Here is a 15,968-nt window from a genome sequence, read left to right as displayed (position 1 = left end):
TTTAATCCATTCTAACAGGGGTGCGGTAATATCTCATTATGGTTTTGATTTGCATTTCCATGATGATTAGTGATGTTGAGCATCTTTCCACACACCTATTGGCCATCTGTATATCTTCTTTGGAAAAATGTCTATTCAGATCCTCTGTGTATTTTCTAATTGGATTTTTCGTTTTTTTGCTATTGAATTATATGAGTTCTTTATATTTTTTTCATATTAACACTTCATCAGATATATGATTTGAAAATATTTACTCCCATTCAGAAGGTTGCCTTTTCATTTTGTTGATTATTTCCTTTGCTGTGGAGAACCTTTTCGATATGGTTTGATATAGTCCCAGTTGTTTATTTTTGCTTTATTGCCTTTGTTGCTGGTGTCAAATCCAAACAATCATCCCAAAGCCAATGTCAAGTAGATTTATAGTTTGGAGTCTTACATTCAAGTCTTGAATCCATTTTGAATTCATTTTTGTTTAGGGTGTAAGATAATAGTCCTGTTTCATTCTTTTGAATATGGCTGTCCAATTTTCTCAGCATCATTTTTTAAAGAGACTGGCCTTTCTCCATTGTATAGTCTTAGCTCCTTTGTCATGAATCAGTTGAGCATGCATGAAGAGCTTTATTTTTTGGCCTCTCTGTTTTGTCTCATTGACCTATATATCTGTTTTTAGGCCAATATCATACAATTCTGATTACTATAGCTGTGTAATATAATTTGAAATCATGCAGTGTGATGCTTCCAGCTTTGTTCTGCTTGCTAAAGATTGCTTTAACTGTTCAAGGTCTTTTTGTAGTTCCATAGAATTTTAGGATTGTTTGTTTTTAGTTCTGTGAAAAGTGCCACTGAACTTTTTAGAGGAATTGCATTGAATCTGTAGATTGCTTTGGGTAGTATGGACATTTTAATGTTAATTCTTCCAATCCATGAAAATGAAATCTCTTTCCACTTATTTGCATTTTCTTTAATTTCTTTGTCGTAGTGTTCAGTGTACAGGTCTTTTACCGTTTTGGTTAAATTTATTCCTAGGTAACTTATTCTTTTTGATGCAATTGTAAATGGGATTGTTTTCTTAATTCCTTTGTCTGATAATTCATCATCGGTGTATACAAATGTAACAGATTTTTAAAATATATTTTTATTAAAAAATATAGCTAACATACATTATATCAGTTTCAGGTGTATGCCAGAGTTATTCAACATTTATATACCTAAAGAAGTGATCACCATGATATGTTCAGCAAACATCTGATACCATACCATGCTGTCACAATATTATTGACTATATTCCCCATGTTGTACATTACATCCCCATGACTTATTTGTTTTAGACCTGGAAATTTGGACCTCTTATTGCCCTTCACCTTCCCCCTACCCTTTTTAGTCTTTCAATTACAGTTGACATTCAATATTATTTTATATTAATTTCAGGTGTACAACATAGTGGTTAGACATTTATATAATTTAATAAGTGAGCAACTGGCTAGTCTGGTACCCACCTGGCACTATCCATAGTTATTACCATATCATTGACTCTATGATAAGAATGTTGGTATGCTTGATGTTGTCCCAGCGGTCTCTTAAACTATCCTCATCTTTTTTTACTATTATTTTTTTTCTTTTTGCTGTTCTGATTGGGTGTTTTATGGCACCTTGTCTTCCAAATTGCTTATTTAATCCTTTGCTTCATCTAGTCTACTAGCCATTCCTTCTAGTACATTCTTCATTTCAATTATTGTATTCTTTACTTCTGATTGGTTCTTTTTTATGGTTTTTGTGTCCTTTTTTATGCTTGCTGTCTCTTTGTCGAAGTTCTCACTAAGTACCTTGAGCATCCTTATAACCAGTGTTTTGAACTCTATCTCTGGTAAGTTGCTTGCCTCCATTTCATTTAGTTCTTTTTCTGGAGTTTTCTCCTGTTCTTTCATTTGGGAAGTATTTTTTGTTTCCTCACTTTGGTTACCTCTCTGTTTGTTGCTATGTATTAGGTAGATCTGCTATGTCTCCAGTCTTGGCCGGGTGGCCTATGTAGTAGATGTCCTGTGGGGCCAAGTGGCACAGTCTCCCTGGTCACTTGCACTAGGTGCTCCGGGAGTTTCCCCTGTGTGGGTTGTGAGTGTCCTACTGTTGTAGTTGAGCCTTCGTTGCTGTTGGCACATCAGTGGGTGGGATTGATCCTCAGACTGACTGGCTGTGGGGTTCGGCCATGTCTACAGCTAAAAGACCTGATGTTCAGAGGACATACTCCCCAGAGTGGAATTTGCCCCAATGAGCTCTGGTGCCTGCTGAGACCGCCATTTGGGTGTGCCACTTGGGGGGCTAATTGGGCGGTGCTCTGCTGTGGTCTAAAGCCAACCTCCAAGTATGTTGGTTCTGGGGCCTCTTGGGAGGGGTTCTGGTACAGTCCAAGGTCAGTCACTGCCTGTCATCAGCTGGGGGACTATCTGGTGGGAGCTACATAGCGATCCACATTTGGTCACTGCCTGTGCTGGACCTAAAGACACACGGGAGAGGCCACCCTGCCAGTACTGGGTTTGGGGTAGCTCCGCAAAAAGCCAGGACACTCTGAGTCCTGTTGCCTGTGGAGGTTAGAAGCTTTTAAACAGTTTATGGGATTTTAATGCAGGTAGACTTCCAATGATATGAAGTGAGGATGTAGAATCACATCTCTCAGGCACTAGACTAAAATCCAGTTTACACCACCTCTCCATACTTCCCCTTCAGCAATCTACACACGTGAAGATGACACAGGTTGGCTATGTGCTTCTTCCCTCAGCATAACTAATATATTTTCCATAGGAATTCTTTCCAAGCTTCTGTCCAGTCCCAAATATCAAGTACATCTGAAAGAAGAGGTCGTATATAGATTCAGATCCAGCAGTACCTATAAAGGACAGGTCTTTCCAGGACCAGGCATGAAAAGGCTGAAACAGAAAGGTATTGGTCCATAGTGCAAGGCTCATCCAACTTGGGAACAGTGCTGTCTGTGTTAGAAATTAGAAAGGTTCTGATGAGGGAAGATGAGAAAGGATAATCAGAGTTTCTAAGGCTAATTGAAAGTGTTCACTAATTCAGTGATGAAGACACGTGTGACTGCTGAAATTATTAATACTGGATGATGTAGTCTGAGAGACAGGTGTCCAAGGCTGGAAGCTAAATCAGTAACCTATTTATCAGGATATCTCTGGCAGCCTTCACAGTTGACTTGCTGTGTGACCTTGGGCTATTTATTTGATCTGCTAAACCATGTTGTCCTACCTAGTAAATTGGACATGAATGAGTTTAAAAGTTTTAGAAGAAAGACTGTTTCCTAAGCACCATTAACTGAAGTGCTGGCTTCACACTGGTGTTCATGTGTGTGGATGGGAGTTTAAAGATTTGTAAGAACAAGGTCATTTGCTATAGTTGAAGTTAAAATACTGAGATCCTGGGAGGTAGCAGCCATAAAATACAACAATAACTTAGAAGAAGAAAGGCTAAAGTATTTGGATTTATGGTTATGATTTAGGCCATGAGCTTTGGGCACACAGTGGGGTGAGGTTTGAGTGGCCTCACACATACGTGATTGCACTAAGGCATGAAGATACAGACTTTACCTGTATGGAGAATTATTTATTGCATGCTAAATTCACTTTTTCTCTGAATCCAAACAATTGCATGCTAAAATAGTAATGATATTGATTTTTATCCTGAATATCTCATTTTATGACAAATAGGATATCTGGTCAATGAGAGAAAGTCTAATTTTTAGAACCTTTTACAGTTGACCCTTGAACAACATGGGCTTGAACTGTGTGGGTCCCCTTATCGAGGTATTTTTCAATAAATTGTTATCCATCCAGCCCTCCATTTCCCATCCATGGATTCAACCAACTATGGATCAGAAACAGTATTTTCTATCTGTGGTTAAGAATCCTCAGATGCAGAGGGCCGACTGCATACATTGTTCTACACCATTTTATATAAGGGACTTGAGCATTTGTGGATTTCAGTATCTACAGACATGGGGGTGGGAGATGGTCCTGGAATCAATCCTCCATGGACACTGAAGGATAAATATAGCTATATTTTGGGGGAGTCAAAAGTTATATGCAGTTTTTTGACTGCACAGGGGTCAGTGCCCCTAACCCGAGCATTGTTCAAGGGTCAACCAAGTATAATCCTGTATAGAGATACAGCTGAAGGCCACCTGTATGAATCTTAAGCAACACAAGATATCAGAGTACCTTTGGAATTATTTAGAGAAGATGATTCGTTTGTTCACTGACAGTGTTAAATCTTACTTTCTAATTATTTAAATTATTGAAAGTTTATAGTGTGATTATTAATTAACATAGAATTTCCAGTTCAACTGGAACCAGATAGTACCATACTTCAGGGTATCTGGAGGGGCAGGAGAGTATCCAGGTTAATAGTTCAAATGCCAGCTTTGCCATTACTAGCTGAACAAGTAAATGCTCAAGCAAAGAACTTGGCCATTTTGTGGCTCTCTTTCCTTATCAGCAAATTGGAGAAAATACTGGCACCTACCTCATGGATAAAATGAGTTAAAATGCATAACATGTTTTGAATGGTACCTGCTATATAGTAACTGGTCAAATGTTAGTTTACTATTACTGTTGTTATAATAGCATTTCTGATTTGCTTGGCACTTTACATTTTTTCTCATTTGAGCCTCATGGTAGACCTGGAAGCTAAGTAAGGCAAATGTCATAAACATTAGAATAAAAACGTGACTTGCCTCAAAGCTAGTAAGTATTGTTAGTGTGGCTAGATCACACATCTTCTGATTGACCATCCATCCCTCTCACTATATCATGGCACCTACTTCCCCAGCAATGCTGGAGAAATGGAGGGCTCTTATAATGTGGTGTTCTTTTCCTGGGGCACTATCTCCTTAATAGCCATATCTTCCTTGGGTTCCAGGTTAAATCATGTCAGGACACTGTGGCTCTTGTGACTAAGGACATTGTACTGACCTCAAATTGTATACTGGCATCATGGGGTGTCTCAAAGCCCAGATAAAAAGAGTCACATTTGACAAAGCCTTGTGTGTATTACCATATTTTCACAATGGCTAAATCTAATATGATGCACTCCAAGCTCCGTGCCTTCCCAAATCATGCTAATAAGTAAAAGACATGGTATTTAGAAGAGACAGGAGAATTACACCTGTGAGTGAAAACTTTGTGCAAAATTGTGGGATTTCTTTTCTCAAGTCTCAGCCAAGGATTTGGGCTTCTTCAGTGGGGTCTTGGTATCCTGTGACATAAAGCACTGGAAAAATTCCCACTGCAGATAGTTCTGATATCTTAGCAATAAGGAGATTGCTTCGATTCATACTGCCCTTTCCAAAATCTGAATCTGAAAGGTGAGTGATCTAGCCCTGTGTTGTACAAACATTAGAAAAGAGTGCTGTTGACATCAGATAGCCTTTTCTGTAAAGAAATACAGAATGTAAGAGAGCTATAGAAGCACTACCCAGAGAGAGAAAACAAAGGTAAGCCAAAAAAGGGTTTAAAGTATCCACCACTATTTCATTAGCCCTTGGCTCTGCTCATGTTCCTTCAGCTCAAATCCTGCAATTATTCACTTGATTTAAACAATAGAATACAGAATAGGCAGTGACATTAGAGCTCAAATAAAGTCATCTAACTCAACACACAGTATTACAACTAAATTAGAAATTTTAACTCACGAGAATTACTTTTTGTTGTCTACCCTCTTCAATACTACTTTAGAAAATAAGTATTTCTGGATTATCAAAGGGATTTTGACATGGATGCAATGGAAAATGTTAGTCCACTCTCCTTTGGCCCCAAGAGCTGGGATAAAAATCTCATGATTTAATCATTCTGAATCTAAGTGGCTCCTCTGAGATAGGGCCAGATGTAACCAGCAGGATTTATAGGGTGTAAAATTCAGAATGGATTAGGAAAGTATTTCTGTGTTCAGCCCAATACATCCTAAATCAAAGCCCCCTAAATGGACTAGAGCAATCTCTGGCAGGCCTAGTGGGGAGGTTGTCATGGTAACTGACTGGCAAGCCCAGCCAGTGGAATGTGCATGCAAACAATGGAGTGATAAGAATGTGTACAGAGCAGCATATTAAAAGCTGCTTCTCTGCTCAGGTACAGTGACACAGAAGTGGAAGTGTGAAACTGTCACTGCATTTTTTTTTTTTTAATATATACCTTCTTGCAATTCTGGTGGCTCATTTGAAATTTATCAAAGTGTCCTTTCCCAGATGTTGGTAAAAACATTGCTGCTGATAGATAACAGAAGCTATGGAAACGTCACCACCAATAGATACAATGCTATACAAAGCCCGGGAGGGCTGTTAAGCTAACACCACTGAAAATTTCCTAGAGGTTGAAGCTCGCTTAAGGTAAATCCAATGATGATTTAGTGCCACCTTGCGTCCACCTTTATATACTAGAGTTTTACTAAAAGCCCACCCTCAAACCTTTCACTGGGCAGACATGGAAAAAGTTGGAGCTAGACTGTGTTGGAGTTTGGTGATCCCTTTTGCAGCAGAATATATGCACATGAATTAATTTTTTAGAAAATGAAAATTAATCATTCAGGTAGAATCCAAAATGGGGAAATAAAAAATGCCAAGTAACACCAGTCCTAGGAAAGATTACAAGAGACAACATGGTGGGCCAAGGGTTGAGGGAAAGGACAGCAAAGACAGATTCAGCGTTGAGGATTCTTAATGCTGCCATTACTAACTCTTGCCAAAGGATTAGTTTTATTCTACTGAGCCATGCTGGTGACATAAATGAGTCAACAGAGAAAAATAGCATGTAAGCATCACCAATTCTACGTTATTAGGTTGGTGCAAGAGTAATTGCGGTTTAAAAGGTTAAAAATTGCAAAAACCGCAATTACGTTTGCACCAACCTAATTTAACTTTTGTTAATGGCAGCAAGATGGTAGCATTTGCTCAGATGCCACCTCATGCCTTCTTCTCATCTCTCACGCAAACCAAACCCACCACCCACTACTGTCCCATCATCATTGCATCAGCAATCAACACCATAATCAAGTCCCATTTTATTTCAGCAGAAGTATGAAATGACCAACATGTGTTTCTCTGGGTTTCTTCCAGGGTTTGAGTTTTTTGAAACCAGTGCCAAGGATAACATTAATGTCAAACAGACATTTGAACGCCTTGTGGATATCATCTGTGACAAAATGTCAGAGAGTTTGGAGACTGATCCGACCATCACTGCTGCAAAGCAGAACACAAGACTCAAGGAAACCCCTCCTCCACCACAGCCCAACTGTGGCTGTTAATGTCCTCACACACACAGGCAGCGAGCTGTAGGGGGCTTGGTTACCAACAAACAGCATTTATAAGTGGTCAGTGAGCCTTCATTTATACTGCCTAATAATTATTTGGGGGAAATCTTAGATGCCAATGGCTAGTATATGCATTGAATTCCTGGGAGATTCCCTGTGTTAATATGTGGCAAATATGTGATCTTAAATTTGTAAGGACTATCCATGTATACACATCTGGTATTTGCATGTGATTTGTTATTTGTCTTCTAGGCTCTTTCTGTTTCAGATTTCTTCTCAGATCAAGCTACTTCGGGGACTTCAGACTATAATTTTACTACAACTGACTTTTGTGCCACTGGTTCAAATTATGTGATTCACCTGTAGGGATGGTAACCAAGGAATTGTTTGTATCGGGATGGGGAAGACACAGAGAGGTCTCAGGAGACATTATTTGCTTTACTCTTAATTGAAAATCAAGTGGAAATATTACTCATATTTCCTGAATAAATGACCAGTTTTCTGGTCAGTTTACTGTTCAGAAAATATGTCTATTTTTCAGTGTCATTAATAACTGAGGGTACAATTGACTATAAAAAATTGAAATGTTGTGGTTAAGGCCCTTGCAAGTTTCTAAGAGGTTATATATACCTGAAAGGAACTAGATTTAATCAATCTTAGTTTATGTTTAAATAAGGACTACACCGACCCAACATTGCTCTCTCCACTGATTCTACCGAATATTCTGAATATTTGAGGCACTGACGAACTGAGAGGTATCTGCTGAATGTTGTGCAATAAGCATTTTGACCAACAAAAGTGTGAGTAGCTGTAGAATGCTAAGGCCTGAGTGCCTCTCATTTCCTTAATAACTAGACCCCATAACATACACTACCGTCACCACGACTTTCTAGGACCATCACCACCTCTTGGAATAGAGATTAAATTGAAGCTTTTAGAGCCCCTCTTACAGGATACAGGCTTCCCCCAACCATTGCCTCTGTTCACACCTCAGCTAAGTTCATTTACCTAATAAGACGTTATTTAAACAGTATCTCAATGGTTCTCAGGTTGAGGAAAAGAATTTTCATCTCTAATCTTTTTCAACCCGGGTATTCAACCTAATTCTGAAGCATATCCCCGTTCTGTAAGCCTTTAAACAAGCTTCAGTTACTCAGAGAATATACTCTTGGGAGCTGAGAGTTACAGATACACTTGGGGATGCCATTAGCAATTTGAGAGGAGGAAGGAAACCATGTGAACACCAGGTCTTTTCTCCCACATTTTCCGAAGACCACAGATGAATAACAAGCAAGCAAATGCCACCAGCTATTCTGGCAGCACTAAAGGAAAACTTGGCATCAGTGTCACCACCCGACATTGCTTACAACTAAGACTTGCAGAAAGCAGCAGGCACAGAGTGGCAGACTTAGAAGGATAGTCCTGGTAGGTGAATTTCCCCTTTTTGGTGGTCGTATTACAGATGTTTTCCTTTTTTGAAAAATAGAGAATCTTCCCATGAAATTAAGGTGGAGTGTAAGTTTATTGGGCAAAGATATTGGTAGAGAAACATGCATATGTCTAAAGAGATTTCCGGGGAATAAAATGCCTACAAGTCAGGGAACTAGGTCACGTACGTTATTAATAAGTTAGAAGATGAAAAATCACAAGAGAGCATTTGGGATGTTTTAAGCATATCCATGTTCTTTCTCACATCCTTAGCTTAAGATCCACTAATTAGTAATAAATTTTCACTTCAGCAACCTGCAAGACAGGCCTTAGCTTAGTGAAGACAAGAAAACATTAATGCTTTATTAGATTTAACGGGAGCTTCAAAAATTACAGAAATTAGAGTGAATGGAAAGAGAGATGGTGGGGGGCATCAAAGCAGATTTGTTTACAACAATAGCCTATTTGCGTGATATTGTAATATTTCTATAACCTGAACTAGGAAATGGCCATGTTAAATGATGTAGTTGTTACTTTTACAAGCTAATATGAAACAATAAAGCCAGCCCCCTTCCCACACATCCACACAGATCTCAAAGGCCTAAATAAGATGTTCCAGATAGCTTTTTCAGAAGGACCTTAATATGTGTATTATTGTAAAATGAAAAGCGTTATTGTAAAATGGTAAAGCAAAATGAGAGAGGGTAGAAAAGGGAAGGGGAAGAGATGAGTTTTGCTCTCTTGTAAACCTTTTCCCTGAAGAACTGATTGCTATTGAAATTAATTGGCCCTACAGACCGGAAGAACTAAACCAAGTGTCCACTTACCCAGTATCCAACATGCCAAAGTCACATTACTTTATGCCAGTCAGGGGAGGTGATGAGGCGACAGCCTGAGTATCATTGCCAAGGAACATTCAATAATTTATTTTTCCAAACACCCATGGTAATGAACCCTTCCTAACTGATTCTCAGTTTCGAAACTCCCACCCTGGTGTGAAGTTCATCAAGTGAGAAGTTTCCAGAGAAGATTGCCACAGAGCTCAAGTGAATGAACACCTATGTTTCTGCTGTATATTCTCTATTCCTAATTTCATCAAGAGACCCTGGCTTTAAAATCAAATTTGGCAAAAGAGGAAACAGTCACAGGTTAACTAAGTGAGCTTCTATTATCAGCATCAAGCTATATTACTTACAAATTATAATACTGCAGGTCCAAGGTTTTTCGCCTTCCGCACACCCACACACAACCACACACAATACCTCCTACATTCTTTCCACCTGCCAACTGCTTAAATAACCAACAGGTCATTTTTACTAATGGCATTTGCTAATGGCATAAATGTGTATTCAAAAGAACAAGACACCTTAAAAATATATGCTTGTTAACTTGTAAATTTTAGACATCCATTTTTTTGTCTTTGATGTCATTCAATTAGTGTTTCAAGTATGAATTTCTCTTCCTTCGCCACCTATCGCCTCACCACCCCCCTCCCTCCAATTACTAATAGAAACAAACCTTGACTGTTTTGAGGAAGTACTTCCAAGAGCTTTGGTTTGGGTACATTTCATGCTGTTTCTAATATCATCGAAACATTGACTGGAAATTATTTCATCAAATAGCCATCCACAGAGAGGATCTGCATTTCAGTTTTTTTGGGATATGAATGGATGTAGAAGGTACCTGAAGTTTCTTAAGTCCTGAAGTGGCAGTTTGCAAGCTAGCATCACACCTACAGGCTAAGAATGGCTTCAGGACAGTGACTTAGTTCATTGCTGCTGCTTCCATTTCTGCTGCTTCCACTGAATAGCTTCGGTTGCCTTGATGAATTTCTAAAGACTATCTGAACAAAGGGTTCTTTTTTTATTTTTATTTATATATATATATTTCCCCCCCTTTCTCCCGCCTCCTTCCACCTACTCCGGTTCAAGCCATTGTTTCTGTCTAATTGTGTAGCACACAGCTCTCACCAGCTGAGACAGCCGCTTACGCCGGCTACTCTGACCACCGGCCGCTTATGGCAGCACATAGCCGCTCTCACCAGCTACCGGCCATTATACAGTGGCCACTGGCCAGTCATGGCAGCACACTGCAGCTCGCAGCAGCCCAGCTCCAGGGAGAGCTGTTGTTCACAATCTTAGCTGTAGAGAGTACAGCTCACTGGCCCATGGGGGATTCGAACCAGAGGCCTTCAGCGTTAGGAGCACGGTGCTCCAACCACCTGGGCCACCCGGCCAGCCCGAACAGAGAGGTTCTTATAGTTCCTCCTTCAATTCACTTGAAGTCAATATCCCTTTGCTGCCTACTAAGTAAGTGCTAAGATATTTATTTGGAAGGAGAAGTATGATGATGCCCTCAGTTGTAGCAGGAAGTTGCAACATTACTATCATAAACATGAGGTATAAATTCTACAAAATTACAACTCAAATTATGCAACACATTTGTATATTCAATGAACAAATACACATTTCACCTACTTTACTTTTATCTATAGTTTTTGTTCATCACATTGGTTATTTTTAAGGAACCAATTCAAACTTCCAATTTTAAATACATCTCTGCTGACAATAGACTTCCAGGTATGCAATATTCTTTCTAAAAAGTAAAATATAGTCCACTATTAATTGAACTTCCATGAAGCAACATTAATTTTGGAGCACGGGAGTTGGCAGTCAGTGGCTCATTGTAACGTAGTTTATCCAATGAGTATGTTAGTGCTCGGTGAAGATGTCCTATGCCATCCTTCAGACAGCGTGTGACGTTTGTGGGACTATATAAACATGTATCCATACTCTACCAAGCTATCTCAAGGCTGAGGTGGTAGCTGCAGGTGAAAGACGGAGATAAATCTTATTTTAAAGTTACAACTAAAACCTTTCTAGACCAAAAATTGTCCATTCACAATTTTCACATACTATCGGAATGCTCAATCAGCTATTTTTGTTGTGGCATATTGGGAGGTGGCCTGTCTTTCTGTCTGAAGAATCCTCTCTCTCTACATTATATTTTGCATGACTGGAACTCTTTGTTCCTTTCTGTGTATACTCACTCAGTGTGCTATGTCAGGTTGCCACGTGAGCAACTAGACCCATGCGGCCTTTCTCACCACCCACTGGAAGATGCAACCTCTACAGCTCTGCTTAGCCTTGCCTGTTTGTGTATATTTTCCGTGCTTTAATAGTTTACCAGTAAAATGCTGAAGTCTTGCTGATGAGCTGAGCCATTAGGGTCAGCTTTTTAGAGTCCTTTATAGTTTAGGTGAACTTTTACCAAAGCCAGTTAAAGACATAAATCGTTTCAATTCTGGGGTGAATTGAAACAAATTGGGTAAAAGATGAAGTTTCTGACCAGAACGAAAGCATCTTTATCCTTACAGTGCACCTAAAGGGCTCCAGGTTCTAGAAATGCAGTCTCCCTCAAGGGGGCAAAAACAGGTCTGGGGGATTTATCTAAACTCTAGCTACTTATTGTTACTGGTCTTTCATAAATAAATATAGATTTTTCTTCTTGAAAACCTTTTCAGAAATGCTTGGCACTCCAGTCAAATAGTTCCCTTTGAGAGATTAAAATATTTACATTTGGGCCACACACACAGTGTTGCCCCTCCCAAAACATATACACGTGCACACACGGACACCTTTTTTACGAAGGAAAATTTCCATATATGGTGCTTTCTCAGTGCTACGGAAAAGGGAGCTTTTGCTATCTTTGAACTGTAACTCACATTTTGTTTAGAAAGTTCCGCAAAATAAATTATTCTCACTGATCCGTGTGTTTGTGCACATAATTCCCATTAAAAAGAGAGGATAGAGAGAAAATGCATTTTGCAAACATTCTAGACAAAAGAAATTATTTCAAAACCTCTGTCAGAGCTCGAGTATTAAGATCAGACCATCTAACTAGTGGACAAATCAAATTTTCCATTTGCAGTTCTCTTTTCTACTTCCTGATTTCTTTCTATAATTTCAGTGTTTTAAAGTACTATCCTCACAGAATGACAGGACCAAAATAGGAAATGACACTCAAGTTTCACCATTTACCTCCCAGCAGTACTATTATTGGTGGAGTTTCCACCAGTCATTACTCCTTGAAGTGAGGTTTGGGGTTACCTGTGTATTTCATTCACCTATGTTCATATTTTCCTTCATCGTGGACAATTGAGAGTTGTGTGTGACTTTATTTCTTAATGGAAATATTTCCATATTCATGTTTTTGGGGACCAGGCATTGCTTAGGTTCATAAATGCTCTTCTTAAAGACAGATGGCACATGAGCGACCCACACTCAGCCTTTCAGGGAAGTGAGCATGACACATCTGTCTAGTGGTTCCATACTCCTCATAAAAATGAAGTCTGGGGATTGTTTGCTGTATCAGTATGATGGTTTTCCCTGTATTGTCTCATCAGCCCTAGGATGTGTGCTGAATGAAAACTTCCTGTAATTCCTGTTAATATATTGTTAATGTCAGACGTGATGTGATACCGTTGGACTGTCCAAATGTACAACTACTTAATGGTGTTTGTGGAACTGAAATGTCTTAAATGTTGCATGAAATATGTTATAAAAATAGATTTGTTTTCTATTTTTCAAAACCTCAGAATTGAGGGTTCATGGGCCAATAAGTGCAATATTTAATGACTTACTCAGTGTATATAAACTAGTGTGAAAGAGTGAATTATAATGAATGTGTGAAATGCTTTGGATGGCGTGACTTATTCAAATTATTTCTTGTAGCTGTATTTGTCTAGTGGTGCAATTTATACAGTAAATACCTTATTGGTGTCATGTGAAACTCTTCTGTGCCTACTTCAAAGTACTTTTTCCCTATAAGACCAAACATTTAATATCTGCGAATATATGTCAATTTTGGCTTTTAGAATTGTGAATTTTGTTTTCAAGATAGAATGATTGTTAGTTTATTTCATATAGGCATTCCTTTGTTTAAATTCTCCTTTAGCCTCTTTTAAGAGGCTAATTTAGATACCTAAGAAAATGTATGCACATAAGGAAAAGTCATTTTTATTCTTCTCAGAAATGTTGATCACATGTTCTGTCTACTAAGAATTTTCAACACTTGTATTTGCATGTATATTTTATTGTAACTCAACCTTGTATTTTGTTTGCAAATTTAATACTGTCAACCCTGGGGATCCTAAAATATTGATGTCTTTTTAGGTCATAGGTAATGTTATATTCACTTCAATTCTCAATTGTCCACACCAGTGATAGAAGAGAAACAAAAGTCAGAATCCTTAACTCGCTTTGGTATATCATCATAAACTCATATATTCACCCTCAGCCCCCCTTGTTAATCTCACAGTTGGTGTCCTAACACTTCACTGAGATGCAAAATGAAGTAATTAAGCCCTGTTGCTGGTTTACCAAAAACAGAGTTTATGTATATGCAGTTTAAATTAGGTCAACTACCTTAAACTATTTGCCAGTTCAATTCTTAAGGCAAAACATTCATTTAACATTGTGCTTTGCCCTTGCAGTTAATTAGCAGAGTAAATCATGATACCCTTAGAAAGAAAAGTTGAGTTGTTCACTCAAAATGAGAAAGAACAAGCAGTTGCTTTTAGATGGCATGGCCATCTGTACATCATGTGAAGCCTTCAGTACTCTCTATGGCAGTTGCCTGAAATGGACATGTGAGGATGTGCCAATCATATTAAATGGCTTTGGGCTACCACCAGTGGTATGTGCCCCTATTTGAACTGTGATAGCCTGAACTTTGTACTCAGCTCTCAAATCCACTGAAGAAGTCAGGTGCAGGTGGGTGAAACAGAGAGATTAGAGATGACTTTGTGCCAAATTAAAAAAAAAAAAAAAAAAATGTAAGCAGGAAGCCAACATTAGAATAATAATTTCAGAGTGTGTTTAAATGTTTAGTTAGTCATTACACAGTTATTGAATACCATGTGCTCAGTGCTGTGGGAATCAAAGATGGAAGAGGTATGGCTCTGGCCGCTAATAAGCTTAATGACTGAAGCAGGAGGGAAAAAAGCCAGGATACAATCTAAATGCTAAGTTATGTCAGGATATAGGAGCACAGAGAATGGGGGGCCTATAGGAAATGGAAAAGTCAAGAATGGCTCCACTAAGAGGTCAGATGTGATCCCAGAAAAAAAATTAGATATGAGGATTGTGCCAAGCGAATGCATGGGAAAAGTCACAGTATGTTACCTGTCAATGGAAGGGTGACAGAGCTGCCAGCGATAAATCATTGTTTTTCTCTAGAGAGCAAACTGGTCCTCTGAAACCCATCAAATTATCCTAGTTTGTTTCTCTTTTTGTTCCCATGAGGAAGACAACTGCAGCAACATCATATTTCTCTGTGCTGAGCAGCCCCAGACTTGGCCACAAAACACAAATTGCTCTAAAGCCACATTAGAACAATTGATTTAGACATTTTGCCCATGTACCAAACCACAAGACATTGTTTAATCCAATGTCAACCAGGCAGATGTGTACCCAGAGATGTTCCTGTAGTTCCATGTTTCCCATAAAAGGCGTTGGGAAGTGCACAGATGAACACCTTCCTTTGCAACCTGGCACGTTCCTCCCTTTCTCAGTGACTGCACTGTGGAGCTCTTCTTGAGAAAATATTGAATAACAGCTTAATGCTTTTATATAGTGATCATGATGTGTAGTTGAAAACTACTGCTGTGCAGCAAATATCGTGACTCTTCATGTGTCCACAGGAGCTCTTGTCTGGGTTTAAAGCTATAAAGTGTATTCACATTGTGAAGTTTTAATTCTCCTTATTGAAATTAATTGTGTAAAAACTGTATGTGCTCTACTAGGTATTAAGTTTGTATGTGAATTCTGTATAGAAAGTGGTTTTTGTTCTTTGGGTTTATCTTGTTTTATTTTTTAGAGATTACAATAAATATCTAAGAGACTATATTCCTGAATTTCTCCGCCTTAGTCAGATAATTTTTTCTTCTCCCTTCAATTTGTATTATTTTTAGTCCTAGGACACCTATTTCTGTTTCTTGTTACCTTCTTCTTTAGGTACAATGCTGAACTTAAACTAGAGACAGAGAGTGAATACATTTTATTTAGGAATAAGGGTTTCCAACATGTGAATTTGGACTGAGGCATAGGAGTGAATTCCAACACTTACAATCTTTTAAGGTAGGTAACTTTTTATACCTGACTGCATTCACAAAGCTCTTGGTGGTAGGATCAGGAATGGCTGCTAAGGTAATTTGCAAGTCCCCTCTGCTAACA

The 15,968-nt window shown here is 38.7% G+C and overlaps 1 protein-coding gene across 2 annotated transcripts in view; it reads left to right on the top strand.

Moving 5' to 3' along the window:
• RAB3C (RAB3C, member RAS oncogene family) overlaps window positions 1–15,649 on the top strand; it is a 224,594-nt gene extending 208,945 nt beyond the window's left edge. For both annotated transcript variants that reach the window (XM_019743363.2, XM_019743361.2), the window contains exon 5: window positions 7,112–15,649. In XM_019743363.2, coding sequence (XP_019598922.1) covers window positions 7,112–7,299 — 188 coding nt within the window. In that variant the 3' untranslated portion in view covers window positions 7,300–15,649. The remainder of the gene's footprint in view (window positions 1–7,111) is intronic.
• The last annotated feature ends 319 nt before the right edge of the window (window positions 15,650–15,968 follow it).

Source organism: Rhinolophus sinicus, linkage group LG03 (genome assembly GCF_036562045.2).
Source record: "Rhinolophus sinicus isolate RSC01 linkage group LG03, ASM3656204v1, whole genome shotgun sequence".
In the NCBI taxonomy this organism is placed as follows: Eukaryota; Metazoa; Chordata; class Mammalia; order Chiroptera; family Rhinolophidae; genus Rhinolophus; species Rhinolophus sinicus.
This window is presented reverse-complemented; position numbering and strand designations above follow the sequence as displayed.